The sequence below is a fragment of the Terrapene carolina genome, unplaced genomic scaffold, assembly GCF_002925995.2.
Source record: "Terrapene carolina triunguis isolate 2854851 unplaced genomic scaffold, T_m_triunguis-2.0 Scaffold119, whole genome shotgun sequence".
In the NCBI taxonomy this organism is placed as follows: domain Eukaryota; kingdom Metazoa; phylum Chordata; order Testudines; family Emydidae; genus Terrapene; species Terrapene triunguis.
The window spans coordinates 1948690-1976334 of NW_020664470.1; the positions used below are offsets into that span (position 1 = coordinate 1948690).

Below are 27645 nucleotides of genomic sequence, written 5' to 3' on the forward strand. Positions count from 1 at the left end.
GATGATTTTTACCTTTTTCTTTAATTAAAAGCCTTCTTTTTAAGAACTTGATTGATTTTTCCTTGTTTTTTAGATCCAAGGGGGTTGGATCTTGATCCACCAGGAGTTGGTGGGAGAAAGGAGGGGAGATGGTTAATTTCTCCTTGTTTTAAGATCCAAGGGGTTTGGATCTGTGTTCACCAGGGAATTGGTGAAGAGTCTCTCAAGGCTACCCAGGGAAGGGAATTAGCACTTTGGGAGTGGTGGCAGCAGACCAGATCTAAGCTGGTAGTTAAGCTTAGAAGTTTCCATGCAGGCCCCCACATTTGTACCCTAAAGTTCAGAGTGGGGAAGCAGCCTTGACAGTGGGTCACTGGAAAATCCCAGAAGAATAAATTCAGTCACTGTTGTTTGATTTTCCATTGATATTCATTCAGAAAATCTGTGACCTGTAGAACCAGAGAAAAATAAATGAAATGCATGCATTATAAAAGTAAATTGAAATGGCATGTGGAGGTCAATTGATCAGTAGGATGATCACATAGAGATCCCTATTCTGTCATGTAAATGGTGTCTTTTAACTAGACAAAATAAGCTAGATTCACACTCAGGTGTCTATCTGCCACTTCAGGCATCTAAATCCCAGAATCAGACCCCACTGGGATTCACAGATATGCTGCTCAGCAAGGACTGTATGATAGTCTGATGTGGGGTTCCCTCAAGCTCTTCATTTGAAGCTGTTCTACTATGGACCAATAATTCAAAAGGCATTGGAGCTGCTAGACTAAACGCTGGGTTTGCTGCAGCTGGTGTGAGTGCTATAAAGTCTCTCTCCATCTCTCTCTCTTTTTCTGGCCTTTTATCTGTTTAACCTGCCTTCCTGACTGCAATGGAGCTACAGCTGAATTACACTGGTGAAGATGTGGCCACTTCTATAAAATTATTTTCTTTGTCTATTACATTATGTAGGTTTTGTTCAAGTATTTTGTTGAAAACGCTATTTAATATCTGAAATATCTCACTGGATTCATCCATATTAAATTTTCTATGATTTCAAGAAGAAGAAGAAGAAGAAGAAGAAATAATAAACCCCAAGGCTCAGAAACACTGTTTAGGCACCCAGCAGTTTATAGCCTGCCACCCAACCCAAGATGAAGAATATGGGCAAATCAATAATTATTATTAATGGCCTGAAGGTAGCCTCAGAAGTGCCCATTTGGACTACAGGCTCCTGATCCAGCAGGGTATGTGGTGTTGAGATGGGTAAGCCTAGGTAAATATTATACTGTTGTCCAAACAACTCAAGGAAAGTGGACATCATTGTGAACAAAAAGTGAAATGGAGCTGTACTGTAACCCAAGAATGAATCTGATGTTTTACAGATTGATAGACTCTAAGACCAGAAGGAAGCACTCTGATCATTTAGTCTGACCTCCTGGTTAACACAGGCTGGAGAATTTACCCAATATGGCATATTTTTTACAAAGATTATTATAAGAGTGCACAGGTCGGGAATACAGGGTGCATAGGATTACATGTTCATAGATCACTGAGACACTGAAAATGCACAAGGTTCTTCCAAAGATCATTTCCCTGCTGCAGCAACAGCAATCTATGGTTAACCAGAACACTCAACTCCACTGGAAGGGACTCTCATTGATGAGGTCCAAATTAAAACGGAAACCTTTCAAGTGGATTTCTTAGCACCAATTTTGTTGATGGTAGAGATTCTTTTGCTGGAAAGGATTCTCTGTGAGATCAGTTGTTTTCAGATAACCAAATAAGAAAAAATAGTTAAACATTCAATTAGTTAAACGTAAGATTGGTCTTAATCAACAGGAAGGGTCACAAAATGAGCTACAGAGATGGATGATGTGTAGAAAAGTGTGGTGAAGATATAAATCTATGGGCTGGCTTGGCTAACTGCATTGGTATCTGTAAAGATGGGCAGACTGGTAGTTCATGAAGGTGTTATCCTAGATATTTCTTAGCATAGAGTATAGATCATCTGGTTGCAATAACCAGTGATGACTGAATTTTATCCCAGCCCAAGAAAGCATGAAAGAAAGGACAAAGAATATTGGAAAAAAAGACTCAAAGGTTTTCACAGAAATGAATGTTCAGATAATGGTGCAGAGGGATTGAATCCATTAGTGATATAAGGTTAAGGAAAACATTAGTTCTAGAAGGATACCTCAAAGAAAGAAAGAAAGAAAGAAAGAAAGAAAGAAAGAAAGAAAGCCTCAGTATGAGTGATCAAGAGCAGTCCTTAAGTCTTAATTATGTAAGAAGCAAAACTGACCAATAGAACTGCTCCCTGAACTGCAGAATGTGTTCCAGAAAGGAAGAGATGGTGGAGCATATGTTGAGCAACCACAGAAGACTATCTGGGAGAGAGTATATGAACAGGCCCAATGAGGTTGCAAAGTGTCTGCACTGGAGCCTCTCTGGCAAGTATGAACTGAAATAATCCATGCACTGTTATGAACACCAAACTGAAAAGCTCTAGAGAGTGAAGGGGCTAAGATTTTATGCAACCTGTCAATTAGGTCACAAATTGGTGCAGTCAAACAGGCTAGATAATGGTTGCAGAAAAGAAGACAAACGAGCCCATGTTAATTGATGTTGCCATACCACAAGACAGAAACATAAAAAAAGAAACAAAAGAGAAGATGGTGAAGTATGAAGAACTCTGCTACGAAGAAGAACAGTTATTGAAAACTAGAACAAATAATATCCAAGTGATTTTTGTAATACTTTGAGTGATCGGTAAGGGTATGAACGAGTAGCTCAAGAACATGTTAGGAGTGCAAGACATCATGGTCATTGATCTCCAGCAGAACGTTCTCTTGAAAGTCAAAGGAGAATGAGTGTATTTGGGTATCTAAAATGCAGGACTTCTTCAGAGGGGGTAACAAAACTCCTGACTACAGAGTAGATTTGGGGTCAGGATTTATTGATAACTCACAAGGATAAATTTTAGATAGTACCTGTCCCATTTTTATGCTTAAAGATCGTGTTTATTGTGAAAGGTATTTGTTTAAAAAATCCCCCTATGTAATATTGAGGAACAATAATAATAATCCTAAATTAATGTGCCCAGAAAACACTGTCTAGGCAAGCTGTCAAGAATTTTAAAAGAGGGATCTGACAAAGTTAGTCTTGTTCCTTTGTCACTTAGGCCTGGTCTACACTAGGAGGTTATGTCGAATTTAGCAGCGTTAAATCGAATTAACCCTGAACCCCGTCCACACAACGAAGCTATTTAGTTCGACATAGAGGTCTCTTAAATTCGACTTCTGTACTCCTCCCCAACGAGGGGAGTAGCGCTAAATTCGACATGGCCATGTCGAATTAGGCTAGGCGTGGATGAAAATTGATGGTAATAGCTCTGGGAGCTATCCCACAGTGCACCACTCTGTTGACGCTCTGGACAGCAGTCCGAGCTTGGATGCTCTGACCAGCCACACAGGAAAAGCCCCGGGAAAATTTGAATTCTTTTCCTGTCTGGGCAGTTTGAATCTCATTTCCTGTTTGGACATCGTGGCGAGCTGAGCCGCACTGACAACGATGCAGAGCTCTCCAGCAAAGATGGCCATGCAATCTCAGAATAGAAAGAGGGCCCCAGCATGGACTGATCGGGAAGTCTTGGATCTGATCGCTGTGTGGGGCGATGAGTCCCTGCTTTCCAAGCTGCGATCGAAAAGACGGAATGCAAAGATCTACGAGAAGATCTCAAAAGCCATGACAGAGAGAGGATACAGCCAGGATGCAACGCAGTGCCACGTGAAAATCAAGAAGCTGAGACAAGGCTACCAGAAGACCAAAGAGGCAAACAGACGGTCCGGATCCCAGCCCCACACATCCCGTTTCTACGAGGCACTGCATTCCATCCTAGGTGCGGCCGCCACCACTACCCCACCTCTGACCGTGGACTCTGACAATTGGATATTGTCGACGGCCGCTTCCTCGGAGATGTTAGTGGACGGGGAAGATGAGGAAGGAGATGAGGAGGACGAGGCAGTCGACAGCGCTTACAATGCTGATTTCCCAGACAGCCAGGATCTCTTCATCACCCTCACAGAGATCCTCTACCAACCGTCCCCAGGCGTTAACCCTCACCCAGAATCAGGGGAAGGATCAGTTGGTAAGTGTTTTAAACATGTAAACATTTATTTTGAACAGAACATTCATATTGACAGTGGATTTTTCATGAGTTGTTTGCCCTAGGCGCTTAACGTTTCAGTCCTTGGCAGTGCAACTACTGCAAAAAAATCTAACAATGTCTGGTTTATCATGATTGGTTTGCCCTAGGCGCTCTACTGTTTAGTCCTTGCCAGTGCAGCTACAGTAAAATTCGGTCTATATGTCCGGGGATAGAGCTGAAATCCTCATGGGACATCTCCATGAAGCTCTCCTGGAGGTAATTGGAAAGCCTTTGCATGAGGTTCCTTGGGAGAGCGGCCTTATTGTGTCCTCCGTAGTAGGAAACGTTTCCGCGCCAGGAGATCATCAAGTACTCCGGGATCATTGCCTTGCAGAGCATGGCGGCATACGGCCCTGGTCTTTGCAGGCTTTCCCGAAGCATCCATTCTTTCTCGGTCTCTGAAATCCTCATGAGAGTGATGTCGCTCATGGTGACCTGCTTTGAATTAGGTAGGGGAATGTTAGTATTGGGACTGCTTGCCTGTTCCTTTACAGAACTGTAACCGGCGGTTTACAGCCACGCGGTGGAGGCGGGAGAGGGGCAGCATACAGGGATCTTTCCCTGGGACAGCCGCGAGGGGGTGGGACGGGGCAGAGTTCATGCTTGCCGGATTGCTGGCAGCAGGAACTGGCCAACGCTAGGAGCATTGCTTTGACCGTGAAAGGAGGCCAGTGCTATTATTAAAGTTTTAAGCAGCCACAAGTCTACGGCTTACCATGTCAGCCTGCTACCCAAATTCCGCTGTCCTGCCCCGCTTCTCTGATCTGCACTGCAAGACCCCAGGCATTGAATGCGAAGACCAATAATTTGACCTTGTCCTGAGTGCGCATGTGATAGGTGCTGTGCATGGTCTTGTTCACAGAGAAAGACTATGTCCTTTGTTCACAACAAAATGTATCTTTCTGGGGAATTCACTCCCTTTTTCCCATCCCACAGCTGCGACTGTCTCCCGACCTACCCTGGCATCACAGTCCCAGAGGCTGGCGCAGATTAGGCGTAGAAAGAAAAGGACACGGGACGACATGTTCTCAGAACTTATGGGCTGCTCCCGAGCTGAGGCAGCCCAGCAGACCCAGTGGAGGGAGAACATGTCCCAAATCCATCGAGCACACATTGAACGGGAGGAGAGGTGGTGGCAGGAAGATCAGCAGGCGACTCAAACGCTGCTTGGACTAATGAGGGAGCAAACAGACATGCTCCGGGGCCTTGTGGATGTTCTGCAGGACCGGAGGCAGGAGGACAGAGCCCCGCTGCAGTCTATCTGTAACCGCCCTCCCCCGCCACAAAGTCCCATACCCCCCTCACCAAAAGTACCAAGAAGGAGGGGCGGCAGAGTCCGTGAAAACTCTCACTCCACCCCTGCAGACTGCTCAAGGAGCAGAAGGCTGTCATTCCCCAAAATTTGAAAAGTCCTTTCCTTCCCGCCTCACCCAAGCCCCCGTCCCTGTTTTATCCCCTAACTGTGTAGTTGCTAATAAAAAATACGTTCCTGTTAATTACTGTTTCCATCATGTTCTTTTTGAGGAGAGTCTGTTTGAAGGGGGGAAAGGGGTTGGTAATTGGACAGGACAGTCACCTTTACCAGGGTACAGACGCGGGGGCAGGTTCAGCAGCAGGTCACACACACATTGCAGTCACTAGGCACCCTGGTCAGTCTGGGAGGTGGTTTTCATGTTCTGTGTGTGGGGGGGGGCTATGTGACTTTGTGGCGGGGGAGGGCGGTTAGAGATCTTATGCAGCGGTCCTTATCCTGGATCACAGAGACACGCAGCAGGGGGTCTGTAACCATCCTCCCCCTGCCACAAAGTCACATAACCCCCACACACAGAGTCTCAAACAGGAAGGGTGGCAGGCTCCGTTGAAACAACCAGTCCACCAGTGCGGAGCCTGTCATTCCTCGAGTTTAGAAACGTCCTTTGCATCACTACACTACACCCGCTCCCCACCACAGTCTGCGTCCCAGTTTCAACACTTTACCGCGAAAACAGTAATAAAGACAACTGTGTTCATTAACAAATTGCCAGTGATTTTATTTTTAAATGTGTTTTGGAAGGGGGGGAACGGGGTGAACGGGGTATGTAACTGGAGAGGATAGTGAACATTCACTGGGTAAAGAAACGGGGGCAGGTTCAGCTTCTCTGTAAACAAACTTAATAGTCACAGGTTACCCTGCTCACTGACGAACCTAGCTTTCAAAGCCTCCCGGATGCACAGCGAGTCCCACTGGGCTCTTCTAATTGCACGGCTGTCTGGCTGGGCGTAATCAGCAGCCAGGCTATTTGCCTCAACCTCCCACCCCGCCATAAAGGTCTCCCCCTTGCTCTCACAGAGATTGTGGAGCACACAGCAAGCTGCAATAACGATGGGGATATTGGTTTCGCTGAGATCACAGCGAGTCAGTAAGCTTCTCATCTCCCCTTGAGACGTCCAAAAGCACACTCCACCACCATTCTGCACTTGCTCAGCCGGTAGTTGAAGAGTTCTTTTTCAGTGTCCAGGGCGCCAGTATAGGGCTTCATGAGCCAGGGCATTAGCGGGTAGGCTGGGTCCCCGAGGATGACTATAGGCATGTCCACATCCCCAACAGTTATTTTGTGGTCCGGGAAGTAAATACCTTCCTGCAGCCATCTAAACAGACCAGAGTTCCTGAAAACACGAGCGTCATGAACCTTGCCCGGCCATCCGACGTTGATGTTTGTAAAAAGTCCCCTATGATCCACCAGTGCTTGCAGCACCATTGAAAAATAGCCCTTTTGGTTAATGTACTGGCTGGCCTGGTGGTCCGGTCGCAGGATAGGGATGTGAGTTCCATCTATAGCCCCACCGCAGTTTGGGAATCCCACCGCAGTTTGGGAATCCCATCGCGGCGAAGCCATCTATGATGACCTGCACGTTTCCCAGGGTCACTACCTTTGACAGCAGTACCTCAACGATTGCGTTGGCTACTTGCATCACAACAACCCCCATGGTAGATTTGCCCACGCCAAAGTGGTTTGCGACTGACCGGTAACTGTCTGGCGTTGCAAGCTTCCAGAGGGCTATGGTCCTTAGGAATCAAAAAGATAATAAAAGATTAAAATGAATAAAAATATGAATCAACTCACCTGCCTCTTAAAAGTGGATCATAACTCTGATGAGAGATCCTGACCTGTGATTTTCCAGTTTTGTTTTCTTAGTCTGTTTATCTACTTACTTATTGATTTGTTTGTCTAATTTCTCTATCTGTCTCTGGGATACAGCATCAAAGTCCAATATTCTTTAACAGGAACAGAGAGACCCCTCAAGGTATGTAGAGTTATCGGTGTGAGTGGAGCATTTTGTCTATGTAAAACACACAAATTCCAGTATGATTTTTGCTATTTGTTTCTCTACATTTTGTCTATTTAAAAAAATATTTTACAGGTTTTAATAGGACTCTTTTTACATTCATCCTGCTGATCAGATTATTTGCACAAGCCACTTCAATTCAATTTTATGATATTTATTCATTTCATTTTTGTTTTTGTTTTTATGTTTGTTAGTTTTTTGGTCTTACAGGTTACAGTTTTCTTGAATAAATATCAGTGGAAAATCAAACCACAGTGATTGCATTTATTATCCTTGGACTTTCCAGTGACCCACAGATGCAGATTTTCTTCTTCCTGGTGTTTTTAGTTATTTATTTGGTTACTCTGGTTGGGAACATAATGATCATGATGGTGATAAGAGCTGATTCTCACCATCACACCCCCATGTACTTCTTCCTGTTCCATTTATCTTGTGTTGATATCTGCTATTCCTCAATCACAGTGCCTAAAATGCTGATAAACTTCCTAGCAGAGCACAAAACTATTTCTGTGAATGGCTGCATTGCCCAGATGTTCTTCATCATCCTCTCAGGTTCTGAAGAACTTTTCATTCTCTCAGCCATAACATATGACCGCTCTGCGGCCATCTGTGACCCATTGAATTACATGGAGAAAATGAGAAAAGAGATCTGTGTTCAGCTGGTGAGTGGCACATGGGCAATGGGTTTATTTCATGCCCTACTTACCACAGTTTTTACATTGAAGTTGCACTTTTGTGGGCCCAATCAAATCAGCCATTTCAGCTGTGAGTTCCCTCATCTATTACAGCTGTCCTGCACTGAAACCCTCACCAACCAAGTGGTGCTTCTCACTTCCGCTATGATATTTGGATCAAACTCCTTCCTCTTCACCCTGATCTCCTACATTCATGTCATCACCACCATCCTTAAGCTTCGCTCTGCTGAGGGCAGGCATAAAACCTTCTCCACCTGCAGCTCCCACCTTATTGTGGTTGGCTTATTGTACATGAAAGTTTTTTTCCAGTATACAAAACCCAGATCAGTCTCCTCTGTGCTTCTGGATGAAATGCTATCCCTCCAGTACAGCATCTTGACCCCCATGTTAAATCCCATCGTCCACAGCCTGAAAAACAGGGAGGTGTAAACAGCTGTAGGGAAAATATGGGGACATTCCTGTTTCTCAAGTAGCTGTAGGGACACAGAACTTAATTAGTTTTAAGAGCGAGATGGATACGTTTATGAGTTCGGCTGTATGATGGCATTTCTTGTGATGGTGTGGAGCAGGGCTCAGAAGCTCTGGAGCTCATTTCTGGTTTCTGTCTTTTGCTCCTAGCTGTCATGCTTCAGGGTTGCAGGAAGACATCAGCACAGGTCAGGAAGGGGATCCCCCTGCAGCAACATATTCTGGGAGGGATTTTTTTTACTCCTACCTCTGAAGCTGGAGAGGGGATATTGGATGTGGTGGGCCAGGACTCAGAGATGGCACTGAGCATTCTCTCTCTCAGATGTTTGCCTAGGCTGTTCAGGGACTATCAGTTATGTAAGCCTCTGTACAGATGATTGGAGAGTAGATAATGTAACACCTATTGTTAAAAAAAGGCTCCAGAGGCAATCACAGGCTGGTAAGCCAAACTTCTGGATCATACATATTGGTTTAAATTACAGTAAAGAATGAAATTATCAGACACAGAGATATACAGAATATGCTGGGGAAGAGTCAACATGACTTTTGTAAATGGAAATCATGCCTCACTAATCTATTAGAATTCTTTCAGGAAATCAACAAGCATGTGGACAAGGATTATACAAGGGATATAGCATACTCAAATTTTCAGAAAGCCTTTGACAAGTTCCCTCACTAAAAGCCCTAAAGCAAACTAAGCAGTCAGGGGAGAAGAAACAAGGTCCTATCATGGGTCGATAACTGGTTAAAGGATACAAAACAGCGGATAGGAATACATAGTCAGTTTGCAGCATGGAAAGAGGTAAATAGTGGGGTCTCCCAAGGATCTGTACTGGGACCTGTGCTGTTCAACATATTCATAAATGACCTAGAAAAAGAGATGAGTCTATGAGTCTATGAGATGAACAGTACGGTGGCAAAAATTGCAGAGGACAGAAAAATTATTCAATATAATTATATCAGAAGCAAGAAGCCTGGGAAACAATCATGGGGGCATTGGACAATCAAGGTGCTAAAGGAGCACTCAAGGAAGACACGACAGTTGCCGAGAAGCTAAATGAATTCCTTGCATTGGTCTTCACTGCAGAGGATGGAAGGGAGATCCCTTCACCTTAGGAGACAAATCAGAGGAACTGTCCCAGACTGAGGTGTCGATAGAGGAGGTTTTGGAACAAATTGATAAATTAAACACTAATAAGTCAAAAGGACCAGGTGTCATTAATCCAAGTGTCCTGAAGGAATTCAGATATGAAATGGAAGAACACCTTCTTTTCCTTACAGTCATGAAAACTGTCATTTCACTAGCACTTTCTCCCAGAATTGCCTTCCTCCTTCAGATTCCTCCCTGTAGGTCAGATCATGTCTAACATGGCACCACAGCCACACCTTTCACCCTCATTCTGACCACCCCACACAGAAAAGCCACTTGCTCCAGCTCCAGCCAGCTCCACCCCAGGTTTTGTGGTTCTGAGGTCCCAAATGGACTCATGGCCCATGGTAGAATAGTAGGTCACATCCATAGACTATTCTTTTATAGGCGTGTGTGTGTGCGGGGGGAGGGGAGTTTGTGTGTGTTTTTACAAAAGCTAAAAAGCCATTTGCACTGAAAACATTGGCTACCATGCTCCACTCAGCCTACATAAGGAATAAAGACTTACACTGGTTGTTAGAGACCTCAAGTTTGGGATTTTAACGGATCGTAGGGGAGCTAGGTGCTCAATCCTATTAATTGTCACACTGACTTTAAAACCACTAACCAGAACAAGACACATATTCCTCTCTATTTGGTAGTCTTACAAATATCCCAATAAACTGGGGACTGGACAGGTTGTGTAGAGTAATTGGGGTGTTGTCAAGGCTGAATACCCACTCTGTCACTCCGAGTGCAGAAGTGGGGCTCGCAAGGAATTTAAAAATTAATACTGGCCACTCCAGGCTTGTATTAAACTCCCAAGGTTACAGCTTTTCTCTGACCTTGGCTTGGTAAATGCTGCCACCACCCAAAAGCAAAAAACAAAACAAAAACAAAAAACCCTTTGAACCCAGGAAGGAACACTTGGGAATTACTCCCTGTGGGGTACTCTCAAGCCCTTTTCACCCCTGTCAGGGTTCCCTCCCCACTCTGAACTTTAGGGTACAGACAAGGGGACCTGCATGAAGACCCCCTAAGCTTATTTCTACCAGCTTAGGTTAAAAACTCCCCTATTCCTTTGATTAAGTAACGCTGCCACCACGAAGTGATTTAAACAAACATTTAGGGAGGGCCACTTGGAGCCCTACCTTACCCAAATATCCTCCCAAGCCCCTACACCCCTTTTCCTGGGCAGGCTTGAGAATAATCCCCCAAGTCCCTACACTCCCTTTCCTGGGGAGGCTTGAGAATAATATCCTCACAAATTGGTATAGGTGAACACAGACCCAAACCCTTGGATCTTAAAATGATGAAAAATCAATCAGGTTCTTAAAAGAAGAATTTTAATTAAAGAAAAGGTAAAAAAAAATACCTCTGTAAAATTGGGATGGTAAGTACTTTACAGAGTAACAAAAGACTCAAGAACATAGAGGATCTCCCCTCTAGGCAAAACCTTAAAGTTACAAATCCATGGATAAACCTCCCTCTAGACAAGGAAAATCACAAGCCAAAATAAAAGTAAGCTAACACAGTCCCTTATTATTACTTACTAATTCTAATTGAGTTGGATTGCTTGCCTTCTTGATCTGTCTCCAGCAAGCACACAGATCAGACAGACAAAGAACAGACAAAACAAAGCCTTTCCACCCTCCCCAGATTTGAAAGTATCTTGTCCCCTTATTGGTCCTTTATCAGGTTCCAGCTAGGTTACCTGAGTTTCTTAACCCTTTACAGGTAAAAGGATTTTGTGCCTCTGGCCAGGAGGGATTTTATAGTACTGTATACAGAAAGGTGGTTACCCTTCTCTTTATATTTATGACAACCCCCCTCCAGGGAAGAGCTGAGAAAGAAAACAAAGAAAATTAGCTGTGGCTACCAGCTAATCAAACAACATGCACAAACCTCTTAGGACACCAAAAATCGAATCCTGTTCTTAAAAAAGGTAAATGTTATTAAAACAAAAAGCAAGAAAATACATCTGGAATTTAGACTTTTGCTAGATTTTAAAAGAACAATTACAAACATCAAGCACCCAAAATAGCTTTCCTGAAGGTTTAGCTTAAAGGTTACAAGCAAACAAAAGCATTTGGGATTAGCACAGGGGAGTCCACAAGCCAATAAGAAATAAAAGAAATAATCCTAATCACATCTTTTTAGACATTCCCTAATTTTACTTACATATCTGGGTTTCCAGATAAGTAGGTTCAAATTATGAATTGATAATCTATAATCATACCTAGCTTAAAGCTGGTTACAGCGTTACTGCTCTGTGTCCCAGCAGCCCAGAGAACAAGAGACAAAGGGAAAGTTTCTTTTCCAATTTTAAAACGTTCTGCCTTTCCATTGGCTCTTTTGGTCAGGTGCCCACTCCTTTTCTTTTATCAATGGGGTTGTTAACCCTTTAGAGGTAAAGCACGCAGAGAATAGCCCAAGAGGGATTTTACCACTAACTGGCTGGCTGGGTGTCCATCAAAGGGAGCTACTCCCCCTCCTTCATATATCGTATGCCTCCCAAATCACAGACAGTGCTGGCCAGTCTGGTTCGAGTTGGGTCCACACCAGCTTGGATTTCTTCGTGGAGGTTTAGGAAACAGAGTTAATAAGATACACGCACCTCTAATTTTACTAATAGTTACATGAAGAACTCAACAGTACTTTTTACATTTCAAGGACTACAATGACTTAGAATACAGGGACATTTTTACCCAGCAGATTCTGGGAAACCTTCCTGGGAAAGTGCATCAGCCACTTTGTTAGAGGCTCCTGAAATGTGTTGTATTTTAAAATCAAAGTCTTGGAGAGCTAAACTCCACCGAATAAGTTTTTTGTTAGTCTCTTTGACAGTGTGAAGCCACTTCAGTGCAGTATGGTCAGTCTGCGGGTGGAACCGCCATCCCCAAATGTATGGGCGTAGCTTCTCCAGAGCATACACAATGGTGTAACATTCTTTTTCTGAGAATGATGAGTGGCTTTCCTTCTCAGAAAGTTTTTGCTGAGAAACACGACAGGATGGAATTGTTGATCTGGTCCTTCCTGCATTAAAACTGCTCCTACACCACGCTCAGATGCACCTGTGGTTAAGACGAATGGTTGGTTGAAGTCCGGGGCCCTGAGTACAGGGTCACATGTAAGGGCTGCCTTAAACTGGTTAAAGGCTTTCTGACAATTCAGTCCACTGCACTGCATTTGGTTGTTTTTTCCTGGTCAGGTCTGTCAGTGGGGTGGCAATTTGGCAGTAGTTTGGTACAAATCGTCGGTAATACCCGGCCAAGCCCAAGAAGGACTGAAGCTGCTTCTTTGACTTAGGGACAGGCCAACTGCCCCAAGAGCACCAGCCGACTACAACTCATCACCCTGGAGCAGGAGTGCCACCAGCTTTTCTGCCGCCCTAGGCGGCAGAAGGTCCCGCCCCGAAATACCATCACGGTTGCTGCCCCCCAAATTGTAGCACCCTAGGCGACCTCCTAGGTCACCTAATGGGTTGCGCCGGCCCTGCTCTGGAGTTCCACCAAGAGCCTTCAGGCTCAGATGTCTTTCAAATACCCCCAGAGCGAAGGGAAACTATGAATGTGGGCAGTAGGAAGATTACTGCATGGAGAGACACTGGAGCACAGGTGTCAGCTATCCATCAATCCCTGGTGGACCACAAGTACATCGACCCAGATGTCCAAGTGACAGTGCAGCCCTTTAAGGTCAACTCTTTTAACTTGCCTACAGCCAAGTTGCCTGTCCAATACAAAGGCTGGTCAGGGATATGGACTTTTGCAGTCTATGACGATTATCCCATTCCCATGCTACTGGGAGAAGACTTAGCTAACCATATGAGGCTAACAAAAAGGGTGGGGATGGTCACCAGTAGCCAGGTTAAATAGACCTCCACACCTAACTCCATTCCTGAGCCTCCTACAGGGACCCAGCCAGAGGTGATGGAACCTCACCCCAAACCAAAGTCTCTGGCAGCAGTTATAAATCCAGTTCCTGGGACCCAGCCAGAACCAGCCCAAGAATCAAAACTGGCAGAGCAGTCAGCACCAGAGCCCTTGCTTGCAACCCCACCAGAGTCAGGGGAGCCAGCACCAAAGGGCACCACAGAGCCTGCACCTGCAGCAGCAGCTAAACCCGCACAAGAGGCTCAACTGGAGCCTGAAATACCACCTACTGCACCAGCACAGAGCAGTTCACAGTCAACGGAAACAACTCCATCACCTGCATCGCTTCCAGTGGGACCAAGCCCAAGTCCACAACCCAGTGAGGAACTAATGTCTCAAGCATCAAGGGAGCAGTTTCAGGCAGAGTAGGAAGCAGATGATAGACTAAAGGGAGCATGGATGGCGGCATGGAGTGACCCACCACCTCTCAGCTCTTCTAAAAGGTCCAGGTTTGTTATAGGAGGACTCTTATACAAGGAAACCCTTTCTGGTGGGCACATGGAGGACTGGCATCCTCAGAGACAGTTGGTAGTTCCAACTAAGTATAGGGGAAAGCTCTTGAGTTTAGCCCACAATCACCCTAGTGGCCATGCTGGGGTGAACAGGACCAAGGACCATTTGGGGAAGTCATTCCACTGGGAGGGAATGGGGAAGGACATTTCTACTTATGTCCGGTCTTGTGAGGTAGGAGAAGTGAGGTAGGAGAAGTGCCAGAGGGTGGGAAAGCCCCAGGACCAGGTCAAGGCCACGCTTCAGCCACTCCCCATCATTGAGGTTCCATTTCAGCATGTAGCTGTGGATATTTTGGGTCCTTTCCCTAAGAAGATACCCAGAGGAAAGCAGTAAGTACTTACGTTCATGGATTTTGCCACCCAATGGCCGGAAGCAGTGGTTCTAAGCAACATCAGGGCTAAAAGTGTGAGCTAGGCATTGACAGACATTTTTGCTAGGGTAGGTTGGCCCTCCGACATCCTTACAGATTCGGGAACTAACTTCCTGGCAGGGACCATGAAACATCTTTGGAAAGTCCATGGGGTGAACCACTTGGTTGCCACTCCTTACCACCATCAAATATATGGCCTAGTGGAAAAGTTTAATGGGACTTTGGGGGCCATGATATATAAATTCATGAATGAAAACTCCAATGATTGGGACCTAGTGTTGCAGCAGTTGCTCTTTGCCTACAGAGCTGTACCGCACTCCAGTTTGGGATTTTCACCTTTTGAACTAGTTTATGGCCATGAAGTTAAGGGACCATTACAGTTGGTAAAGCAGTAGTGGGAGGGGGTTACATCTTCTCCAGGAACTAACATTTTGAACTTTGTAACCAACCTGCAAAACACCCTCAAGGACTCTCTAGCCCTTCCTCGAGAAAACCTACAGGATGCTCAACAGGAGCAAAAGGCCTGGTATGATAAACATGCCAGACAGCATTCCTTCAAAGTAGGTGATCAAGTCATAGTCCTGAAAGCTCTCCAGGCCAATAAGATGGAAGCATCGTGGCAGGGGCCATTGGAGTGGGGATTCAGCAAGGATTTTAAAAATTAATACTTGCCACTCCAGGCTTGTATTAAACTCCCAAGGTTGCAACTTTTCTCGAACCTTGGCTTGGTAAATGCTGCCACCACCCAAATGCAAAAAAATAAACAAACAACCAAACACCTTTGAACCGAGGAAGCAGTGAATTCCTCCCTGTGGGGTACCCTTAAGCCCTTTCACCCCCCTCCAGGGAAGAGCTGAGAAAGAAAACAAAGGAAATTAGCTGTGGCTACCAGCTAATAAAACAACATGGACAAATCTCTTAGGACACCAAAAATCCAATCCTGTTCTTGAAAAAGGTAAATTTTATTAAAAACAAAAAGAAACAAAATCCATCTGGAACTTAGGCTTTTGCTAGATTTTAAAAGAGCAATTACAAACATCAAACACTCAGATTTCTTGGAGGTTCAGCTTAAAGGCTACAAGCAAACAAAAGCATCTGGGATTAGCACAGGGGAGTCCACAAGCCAATAAGAAATAAAAGAAATAATCCTAATCGTGTCTTTTTAGACATTCCCTAATTTTACTTATATATCTGAGGCTCCAGAGAAGTAGGTTCAAGGTATGAATTGATAATCTATAATCATACCTGGCTTAAAGCTGGTTACAGAATTACTGCTCAGTGTCCCATCAGCCCAGAGAACAAGAGACAAAAGGAAAGTTTCTTTCCTAATATTAAAAAGTTGTACTTTCCCATTGACTCTTTTGGTCTCGTGCCCACTCCTTTTCTTTTACCTGTGGGCTTGTTAACCCTTTACAGGTATAACAAACAGTGAACGGATCAAGAGGGATTTTACAGCTAACTGGCTGGCTGGGTGTCCATCAAAGGGAGCTACTCCCTCCCCCCATACACACACCTTCATATATCACAGGTGTATTCTATTGGGCCCAGTCAGAGCTTAAGTGTTACAAAGTTGGAATTTTCTATAATAATTTAATGAATGACTGAGCAGGAGACATGAGGTGCTTGTATCATGTAGCTGTCTTGGGCGATAAGAATGTGTCATTAGGGACCATCTGGAACTGACCCATTTCAATGGAGCATTCAGAGAGACAACAGGAGCCCCAAGGACTAAACAATTGACACCTGCCCATGGGCAACTCTGACAGACGTAAAATGCGAACACAGCAGGGATCTGCAGGAGGAGAAGGATGGGCTGAGAGGTGTCAAATGACTGGGTTAAGGGCAGTTTAGCAGCCCTCACCTAGGACTAAGTCTGTGACCAGGAGTCTCTCAATGGACCTTGCTGTGCAGAGATCGTTGTATGAAATGCTGCATGGCTTACCCACGAGGAAGAGTGGGACACTGTGGGGGGTCTGGCACACTGAAGGGGTTCCTCCCAGGGACTTTCTGAAAGCAGGGATATAGTATAGATCCAATGAGCTATAAAAGGTGAACATTAAAATAAGAAGCAGACTACTTTAACTTACACCATTTATACCCACCTGGTAGGCCTATCTACCCACTCACCCTGTTGATATCTACCCATCTACCTACATATGCACTGGCTGGGATTTTTCAAGGACCCAAAGGGACTTAGATGAAAGTCAATTGCAGTTGGATTACTAACTCCCTTAACCCATTAAAAATGTAAAACCACATCCAACTGGTCTCCCTTAGACTCAGGTTTTAAATATTCTCCTTCAGTTCTTTGTATTGCTCATTGTAAAATTTTGTCAGATATAATCATGCCTTCCTTCCTTATAGTCCACTTATGGGCCCATGGTCTTCCAACTTCTTTCATCCTTGTATTGCTTTGTGAGAGAGACACTTCTCCCAATACTTCAGTCTCCCCAGTTCTTGCTTTTCAAAATATTCCTTTCTCCAAGCCAGAAAGGAGAGTCTCACCAGTCCAGATTTATAAAGATATTTAGGTATCTAATGAGCCTATTGGGATTTTCAATAGCATCCATACTGTCGGAGAAAAACAGAGTTCTCACTCTCTTTTTTGGGTGCAGCAAGTCAGATACTTATTCTCAAGCAATTGCATAGAGGGAGAGAGTGCACTAGGACACAGGGTTTCCCCTCCTAGGCAGATCTCTCAAAAGATAAACAATTAAGGCAAGCATTTGTACCTTTTGTTACATACAATAATGGGCAACAGCTGCATTTTGTTTATACATAGGTCATCCTGATATCTTATTTTTCTCACCTATTTAGACTATAGTCTACATTCCATACTTATCTCACACAAGGTCACAAGAATTTCTCACACAGTTCTTTTCCACTCGCCTCACTCAATCCTCACTTTTACAAATCTCGCATTATTAGGGTTACAGCTAGCCTGACTCTTGCTCATAGAAGGGACTGTTCGCATTGAAATCCCCTTCAAACCCCTGTCAGTTCTTTCTCTACTTCCACAATACTTTCATACATAACTCAATTGGAAATGAATGGGAGCTAGGCACTGTTAGGTACTTATCTGTGCCTTCAGTCACGTAAAGATCTTTAAAAATCTGACCCATAGACCTTTGCAGGATGATGAATCACCCTTTGAGATCAGCTCTGCTGGACAATAGATGTTGGTTTCTTCTTTGACTGGCAAGCCTTCATGTGCAAGACTCATACCCAATACACTTCTTAATACTCAAATCCTTCTGTTTGGTCTCAGGTTTTACTCAGACCATATTCCCAGCAAAGCTCCCAATCACTGAGTAAAAACTGCATTTCAATGTAAGTTGGGTGCCTAAATCCCTAGACACCTTTTGAAAATCCCAGCCTCTGTTGTGTTACACACACAGATCACAATAAATTCTTCTGTTGTGAACCTTAAGATGAATAATAGAAGAAGGAAGATTTTTTCCCTAATTAAATGGAAAGTGCAAGAGGCATTTCTAGAAGCACTTAATGAATTAGAGCCAAGTCAATGGTTCCTGGTTTGACAAAAATATCTGAAAGAAGAAGTGGTGCCCCTTTTTCCGACCATTATTCCAGTGTCACCTACTGGTGTTCTCGTAGACCTGGGTTCAATTCCTCATTATACCTCATGTTGAGCAGGAACTGAAAGTTTGACTGCCCCGCTGAGGGCTCCAACCACTGGTCTGTAGGTATACAGGAGTGGAGTTTTCTAAAGGGCTCCCATTGAAATTCTTCCACTTTATAGAAAATATTTGAATAATCATTGGGCAAGAAAGCTTCAATAAAATTACAAGATAGCTCACTGTTAAATGACTCTTTGGCTAGGTGGGAGGTTCAAGTCCATGGTCAAATGAGTCTTTTATTTAATTATTTATAGAATGTGGAACAGCTTCAATACCCCAGAATATATTATAGCCCAGAGATTAAGGCACTTCCCTCAACAATGGGAGATCTCATTTCAAATCATTGCACCCAAACAGGTAGAAAGGGGAAGAAAACATATTTCATATGGAAGGAGTGTGACCAAAGAAATGAACTAAACTTACAAGAAACATCAGCAGCAGAGGGACCCCTCTTCCTCCTGATATTTTGTGAATTTAGCTCAATATTTTTTTTCTGGTTGAAACAATTCAGAAAAATGTGTGTTAAAATCATGCTGAGTTGACCAAAACTTCCTTTTTTGTGAATAAACTGTTCATCTGAAAAATTTCCAATACATCGCCTACTTTGTCTCAACTCCTATTATTTACTTCCATAATGTACAGTCTATTTACTCCTTTTCACATTCCCTGACCTGTGTATCTATCAATTAGTGAAGTTTAAGGTTGGCTGGCCATGATATCTTCATCTGGTAATTATATATATTTTAGCTAGAAGCTTCCAAGGAGTGTTGGGGAGATGAAATGAGTTGCTAATAGGGTGTCTAGCTTCTTAGGCTGTTTTGAAAATAAGGAGCTAAATCCACACCTTTTTATTGACTGTTGCTGAGACTGGATACCTAAATCCTTTGATAATCCAAGCCTCATTGCTCTCATTCTTCCATTTTACAGAGCATTGCCTAAGGCCTGGCTTAGACCAGTGTTAGTAGTAGCTCGTTAAAGAGAGTGAACTTCAGGGATTGTGTCCCATGGGAACAAAACAGCATTTAAACAGTTGCTAGAATATCAGCTTGCAGTCAGATGAAGAAAGGCTCTTTCCTCCACTCCCACCAATAACCCTACACACCTTGAGTGGCTTCACTGCTCCAGGTAAAGGGCCCAAGGCAGAGTAATAGGTCACATCCATAGACAACATTGGATGTCCGAGATGCTGTATTCTACATTCAGATAGAGAGACAAGATAGATAAATCAATAAGTAGGTGGATAGACTAAGAAAACAGAGAAAATCAGAGGTCAGAATGATGTCACCGTATTTATGATTCACGTGTAAAAGGCAGGTGAGTTGATTCATCTTTTCCTTTCTTTTTAATCTTTCTTTATTCTTTCAATTTCAAAGAACCAGATTCTGCCCCTCCCCTTATCTAGGAGTCAGTCATTCTGCAGAATCCTATTGATTTCTGCCTGGATGCCACAGTCTGCTCACACAGACTCAGTTAAAGCACAGGGGCCATGGCTGGCAATCCAGATATTACTTGAATCACCCAGTTCTCTCTCTCAATCTCTCTCATGGCAGCGCTGAGACAAATGAAATCAGTTTGCACAGAATCTGCCTCCCTTTTGAGGGATCCTTCAACAAGTGATGAGTTTGTTAAGCTTCCATCACCAATAGGTATGATCTCTCTCCACCACTGTCTGTGGACTGATGTCTGTGTAAATATTTCAAGTATCTTTTGGCGGTTTGCTTTCTTCTTTTTTTCATGTTTTCTTGGGCTTGGATGAAGCTCAGTCATTGCTTGTTATCGTGACCAGAACTTTATTCCTGTTGACTTCCTCCTAAATTTAGATAATATTTATCAATTGCTTCCTTCACCAATAGCAGGTTTTTTCCTTTGTCACTTCATGGGACATAAATCCTATCCATGAGTTGATTGCTATTCAATACTCTATGCCCGTGGTTCTCAAACTGTGGGTTGGGACCCCAAAGTGGGGCTGGCTTAGATTTGCTGGCGCTCAGGGCTGAAGCTGAAGCCTGAGCACCACTGTCCAGGCCCGAAGCCTGAGGGCCTTAGCCCTAGGCTTTGGGACTCAGATTACAGGCACCTTCCTGGAACTGAAGCCCTTAGGGGAGGGCTAGCTTAGTGGTTTGAGCATTGGCTTCCTAAACCCAAGATTGTGAGTTCAATTCTTGAGGGGGCCACTTAGGGGTCTGGGGCAAAATCAGTACTTAGTCCTGCTAGTGAATGCAGGTGGCTGGACTTGATGACCTTTCAAGGTTTGTTCTAGGAGATAGGATATCTTTATTTATTGGGCTTCAACTTTGCCCCCCCCCAAGATCCCCTTGGGGCTTCGGCTGGTTCAGTCTTAAGTCCGCCCTCCTGGGGTCATGTAGTAATTTTTATTTTCGAAACGGGGTCATGATGCAATGATGTTTGAGCACCCCTGCTCTATGCATCACCAACATATGTCTACTTTGGATGTCAATTTTTTCCTCCCTCCTTGATTCTACTTGATCACTTTAGCTATGTAATTTACTACTGGTATCACCTACAGATAAATGGCTCAGATCAAATTTAGACTTAAGTTTTGTCCTTAAAATAGTTCTTATACATCTTCAATATTCCTTCTTCGCTTTTTCCCTCAATTTCTTATGTTGTAGATCTGAGAGTTCCCTGATTCCAAGATATTTGTAGGGATCATGCTGAGATATCATGAACAGTTGCTTCAATAACTTGTATGTCATCAGATTGTACCAATCTATCTATGTTTACAGGTGCTGACACACAGTTAGCCAAGCAAACCTGAAGCTTTATATCCCTAACAAACTTTTCCACATACCATCAACTTCTGTAGCTACTTTTTGTCACTGCTCATGGAGTTTCAGATTACCCATGTGTAACAAATTGGCAATTAGTCATTGTTCTTTCATGATGTGATAACCACAATTTATCTCTACAAGCATCCATGTCAGCGACAGCATCGCTACCAGAAAAGGCATTGGTGCTAAGGAATCCCCTTTAAAGACTTCTTTTAATTTGGACCCCATCAAAAAGAGTCCCTTCCTGCTAGAGTTGAGAGTTCCAGTTAAACAGACATTGCTGCAGAAAGGAAATGATCTTTGGATGAACCTTGGACATTTTCATTGTCTCAATGGTCCATGAATGTAGGACAGTGTTGCTCAGGAGGCAGCATTGGTCTATAATTCCTATGATCACTATGACCTTCTACTTTCTTCTTCTTTTTTTCTGTATGAAGAGAGTTGTCCCAGTCACCATCTATCTGTGGACCCATGGGGGTTGGCAGAGTATGTCTAAGGGGTCTGCAAAATATGACTATGAAACAAAGTTTCAGGTCCTACAAAAGACATTCCATTTTTCTGATCAACCAAGAGTATGTGAATACACCCACCTACAGGTCAAAGCATGGAAGTGTTGTCGTTACCATAGAAGCCAACAGTTTCATGCCCTTTTTCATGCTGCATGAAATTCGGGGCCGAGCACATGCAATATTTATAGTTGAATTCTGTTCAGTCAGTTTTCAGTCCCAAGAGAGACAGCAACAGGATGAATGACTTTACACCCTGGTAGTTACGACACTCACCCCCAGATGCAGCAGGTCAAGTATCCAGTCTCTCTGCTCCAGTGCCTCTTTTCTATTTAACCACAGTACAACAGCTTCAAAAGGAGAGATTAAAGGAGCCCTACATCAGACTGTCCCAACGTCACAGCTGAGCAGGGTTTTTGTGAATACCAGTAGGGCCAGATTCTGGCATTTAGACATGTAAAGTGGTAGTTAGGTGCCAAAGACCTTTTGTGCAACTAGCCCATTTTGTCTGTTTACAACATGCATTTGACAAGATGTCTTGGGCCTCTCTTTACATTCATCCTTCCAATCAGATGATCTCCACAGGCCATTTCAATATACTTTTGATATGTGTTAATTTGATTATTTTTTTTCTACTCGGACAGGTCACATATTTCCTGAATGAATATCAATAGAAAATCAAACCATGGTGACTATATTTATTCTCCTGGGACTTTCCAGTGACCCACAGATGCAGGTTTTCCTCTCCCTGGTGTTTATTCATCCTGTTGCTGTCTCTCTTTGAAGTAAAATCTCTTCAATCTGTCCCACTAACATCAATAAAGATACAGCTGATCCACAGTAGCAAGGGGATCTGGCCATTTTTATAAGTAGCATTTAGTTGTCTATTACATTCTGTACTGTTTGCAGAGCAGTGGTTTTCAACCTTTTTTTCATTTGCGGTGCCCTAAAAAATGTCAAATGGAGGTGGGGACCACTTTGGAAATATATTGTCTGTGTATATAGCTGTATTCTGTTCAGTCAATTTTCAGCCTCTTAGACTGAACACTGACTGAACAGAATTCAACTATAAATTTCACACGTGCTCAGCCCCGAATTTCATGCAGCATGAAAAAGGGCATGAAACTGTTGGTTTCTATGGTAACCACAACACTTCCATGCTTTGACTTGTAGGTGGGCATATTCACATACTCTTGATTGATCAGAAAAATGGAATGTCTTTTGTAGGACCTGAAACTTTGTTTCATAGTCATATTTTGCAGACCCCTTAGACATACTCTGCCAACCCCCAGGAGTCCACTGACCACAGGTTGAAAACTACTGTTTTAGGGCATTTAATATCTGTATTTTATTGGATTCATTCTGAATAAAACCTCTAGGATTTCTATACGGAAAAAAAATCCTGAGACCTAGAAATACAGGTTTGGCACCAAGCTGGGGATAGCTAGCCATCCCAGCCCAATACAGAGAACACAGGTAGTTGATAATTATTTTAAATGTCATAAAGGTGTCCTCAGAAAAGCTTATCTGAAAGAGAGCCTCCTTCCCTGGCAGGTGTGTTGTGTGGAGGTGGGACACCCCACGTACCATGCAACTGTCTAAACAGAGATCATCTATGACGGAGGAGTGAAGAAGAGTCACTTTATAGACCAAGAAGTGATCCAGAAGAGAGATGGTGAAACAAATGAATCCTCCAACACTGGAAGGAGAGAGATGACAACACCAAGAAAGAAATGAACAAGTAGAGACTCACTGGACAGTTGAAAGCTTTATTCCAGAGAGGAGTATTTACAAAATGGTGACTGAAAACCTGAAAAAGGAGATCAATTATGTAGAACTACATGCAAACATTTTTGTAGAAGCAGTGATACTGGATAAACAGAAGCCAGAAACTGAAGAAAAATTAAGGACAAATATTAGTGAAATAACCTACTGGACGAATACAAGACAATCATTTCAAGAGAAAACAGCAGTGAAAGGCCTTGGAGATGAAATATCAGCTGAATGATATTGTGAAAGTTGGGAATGAAAAATGGAAACAGAAGCTGATCCCTTGGAGTGATATGCTTGAAAGATTTCTGTACGAAGTTGTTAGTATCAAAAGAACAGGCACTTGACCAGAGACATTAGGAGATTCTTTAATCTGATAGATGTTAAAAACAGATCAAGCAAAAATAGAGAGTCAATAAATGATGAGGAAGAGTTTCCATAGCACGGAAAGGAAATCTGGTCTGGGCATGTACCACATAATCAGACAGAAAACTGGATTAAATATGTGAGAGGAAAAATTTACAAACACACATAAAAAGAATACACAGAAATATCAAATAAAGAAATAGATGAAGTACTCAGTGGAATGAAAAATTGGAAATCAACCAGACAAGATGGGATGCATGGATTCTGGTTGAAATGCATTACAACGCTCCATGATTGTTTATTTGAACAACTCAATACATGTTTGTGGAACATATTTCCAAGATAGATGTTGACTGGAACAACTCTCTTCATACAGAAAAAATAAAGAAAGTCATAGTGATCATATGAATTATAGATGAATGCTGCCTCCTGAGCAAAAAGACAGCACAGTAAACATGAAAGGGACAAGAGACCACCTCAGGCGGAGTAGGACCACAGAAGATACAAAACAAAGACAGAAAAGTTAGGGATTGTGTGGATACTGTCAGGGTTCCCTCCCCACTCTAAACTCTAGGGTACAGATGTGGGGACACACATGAAAGACCCCCTAAGCTTATTTCTACCAGCTTAGGTTAAAAATTTCCCCAAGGCAAAAAATTACTTCCTTGCCCTTGGTATCGCCGCCACCACGAAGTGATTTAAACAAACATTAAGGGAGGGCCACTTGGAGCCCTACCTCCCCCAGAATATCCCCCCAAGTCCTAAACCCCCTTTCCTAGGGAGGCTTGAGAATAATATCCTAACCAATTGGTTACAAAGTGAGCACAGACCCCCTGGGTCTTTAGGACACTGAGAAACAATCAGGTTCTTAAAAGAAGTTTATTTAAAAAAAAGATAGAAGAATCACCTCTGTAAAATCAGGATGGAAGATAACTTTACAGGGTAACAAAAAGATTCCAAACACACAGAGAATTTACCCTCTAGGCAAAACTTTAAAGTTACAAAAACAGGGATAAACCTTCCTTTTAGCACAGGGAAAATTCACAAGCTAAAACAAAAGATACTCTAATGCATTTCCTTGCTATTACTTACTACTGTAATATTAGATGTATCATTTCAGTAGGAGCTGGATTACTTGCTTGGTCTCTCCCTTTGTCTCCCGAGAGAACACCCACACAGCACAAAACAAAGCCTCCCCCCTCCCCCCGAGATTTGAAAGTATCTTCTTTCCCCATTAGTCCTTCTGGTCAGGTGCCAACCACATTATCTGACCCTCTTAACCCCTTACAAGCAAGAAGGGGTTTTATGCTACCCTTAGCTGTATGTTTATGACACAGCATAAACATTCATAAATTGCAGCATAATTTTGATCCCACCTGGGAATATTTACCTTTCACATAATAGATCAAAACTCTGATGGATGAAAGGTGAGTGTGAAGATGAAGAATACTCTACACTTACTGATCTAGAAGCTGCATGCAAACCAGGGAAGAACCCACCCCACAGTTCCTGTTTAATTACATAAAAATGCCGAGGGTCCCATAGAATAAAGTCACCATAATGAGGTGCAAGTGGCAGATGGAAGAGGCTGTTTCCCATCGGTGGAACAGATCCTGAGGATGGTGGAGAGGATGTTGACATAAGTTGCCACGGTCAATAGAAAGAGAACCATAATCACAATGGAAGCCATGATGGTGGGTATCTTGGCTACACAAGCACTGCCACAATGGAGCTTTGTGACTGGAACTAGATCACAGAAGAAATGGCTGATTTCATTGGAGGTGCAAAATGGTAATCTGAAGGCCAAGACGATTATTGGGGTCAGGAGCCTGTTTATCCAAGACCCTGCTGCCAGTTCCAGGCAAACCCTTCAGTTCATGATGGCTGTGTCATGAAGTGGGTTTCAGATAAATATGTATCAGTCATAAGGCATCACCACAAGGAATTCACATTCAGTGAAGGCCATGGAACCAAAGAAATAAAACTGGACAATGCAGTCCAAGAAGGAGATTTCCCTCACGGCACAAAAAGCAGTCCCTAGCATCTTGGGCATAGTAGAAGTGGTGTACCAGTTCTCTAGGAAGACGAAATACCCCAGGAAGAAGAACAGGGGCATATGAAGGCTCCAAATTGGATGAGATGACAGATAATATTGCCAGTAGATTGAGGGAAGTGATTATTCCCCTCTATTCGGCACTCATGAGGCGACACCTGGAGTATTGCAATCAGTTTTGGTCCCCCCACTACAGAAGGGATGTGAACAAATTGGAGAGAGTCCAGCAGAGGGCAACAAAAATGATTAGGGGGCTGGGGCACATGACTTATGAGGAGAGACTGAGGGAACCAGGGTTATTTAGTCTGCAGAAGAGAAGAGTGAGTGGGGATTTGATAGGAGCCTTCAACTACCTGAAGGGGGGTTCCAGAGAGGCTGGAGCTAGGCTGTTCTCAGTGGTGGCAGATGACAGAACAAGAAGCATTGGTCTCAAGTTGCAGTGGGGTAGCTCTAAGTTGGATGTTAGGAAACACTATTTCACTAGGAGGATGGTGAAGCAGTGGAATGGGTTACATAGGTAGGTAGTGGAATCTCCATCCTTCGAGGATTTTAAGGCATGGCTTGACAAAGCCCTGGCTGGGATGATTTAGTTGTGGATTGGTCCTGCTTTGAGCAGGGGATTGGACTAGATGACCTTCTGAGGCCTCTTCCCACCCTAATATTCTATGATTCAATGATCATATGAGGTGACGCTAGCCTGCAACATCAATGTAGATATCCAGAAATATCACAAAGTGAAGGATCAGCAGCTCACAAAGTTCCTTAATCCCAGCAGGATGAACTCTATAAGGGCCATCTGATTTCCTTCTGCTGCTCTTTGCTGTTATGTTGTAGCTAGGTTGGTCCCAGTATAAAAGAGACAAAGTGTGTGAGGACAGGGAATGTGAGGGGGCAGGCAGGGTCACATGCACCCCAGATTTCTTGGGCAGGGACGTCCAGCAGCAAGGAGGCAGTGCTTCCCTGGCAGTAGCATACTCCCTGTGACCCTGCAGCCCTGGGAGAAAGAAAGCAGCAGTCAACTGGCTGCTGGCTGAGCTCCTCCTCCCAACCTCTACAGCTGCTGTTTCTCCTTCTGTGCTGCTGAAATTCCAGCACAGCTGTCTGCTTTGCAGATCATCCACGGAAGTGAGGCAGGGGGTGGAGGCAGAGGCATTGCATGGGACTCCAGCAGCAGGGAAGGCAAAGCAGCCCCATGTAGAGGGGGGAGGAGCTCAGCCAGCAGCCAGCCACCTGCTGCTTCCTAACTCCACGTGCTGCATGGACACACAAACACAGTGCTGTCCCTTGGGGGAGTGCTGCCTCCTCACTGCTGGGCATCCCAGCCAGAGGTGTCCAGAGAAATCTGAGGGGGGGCATATGATCCCCCCTAAACCTTTCATTTGTTCCCGCCCCCACTCCACCCCTTCCCCTAAGCCCCCACCCCTGGCCCACCCCATTCTGCCCCCTTTCCCTGCCTCTTCCTGCCCCCGCTCCTCCCTCTCCCCCCAGTGCCTCATGCACATGGCTGAACAGCTGATTGCGATGGGCAGGAGGCACTGGGGGGAGGGAGAGGCACTGATCTTCGGGGCTGCCAGTGGGGGCTGAGCACCCACTATTTATTTTCCGTGAGTGCTCCATCCACAGAGCACCCACGGAATCGGTGCCTATGCCCCCACCCTCTCCATAAGCAATTATGGAGATTATAAGCAATCGGCCCTCAGACCAGGAGCCACCAATTCAAAACCCTGCCAGAACAACAGATGCAAAATGTGCACACATATCTCCACTGCCACAATGATCAATTCCCCCACCCACAACACACCACTCAAGATCCATGGATTCTACACTCAAGATCCATGGATGCCTCTCACAATATATATGCCTTCATAAAGACAATGTGCATGAAACCAGAAAATCACTA

At 43.9% G+C, this 27645-nt stretch overlaps 2 protein-coding genes across 2 annotated transcripts in view; one reads left to right on the forward strand and one right to left on the reverse strand.

The window, feature by feature from the left end:
• Positions 1-402, reverse strand: part of LOC112113410 (olfactory receptor 5V1-like) — a 1552-nt gene extending 1150 nt beyond the window's left edge. Inside the window, 1 exon segment of the mRNA XM_026652506.1 lies at positions 351-402. Within this exon segment, the coding sequence (XP_026508291.1) occupies positions 351-402 (52 nt within the window).
• A 7407-nt stretch (positions 403-7809) lies between these two features.
• Positions 7810-8637, forward strand: LOC112113398 (olfactory receptor 1030-like). The gene has a single exon (XM_024209668.2). It carries the CDS (start codon positions 7810-7812, stop codon positions 8635-8637), a length of 828 nt encoding a protein of 275 aa, XP_024065436.2.
• Positions 8638-27645: the final 19008 nt, after the last annotated feature.

Bases quoted from the DNA above. Each gene is read 5' to 3' on its own strand.
- LOC112113398 (XM_024209668.2), top strand. From the start codon at position 7,810: ATGCAGATTTTCTTCTTCCTGGTGTTTTTAGTTATTTATTTGGTTACT.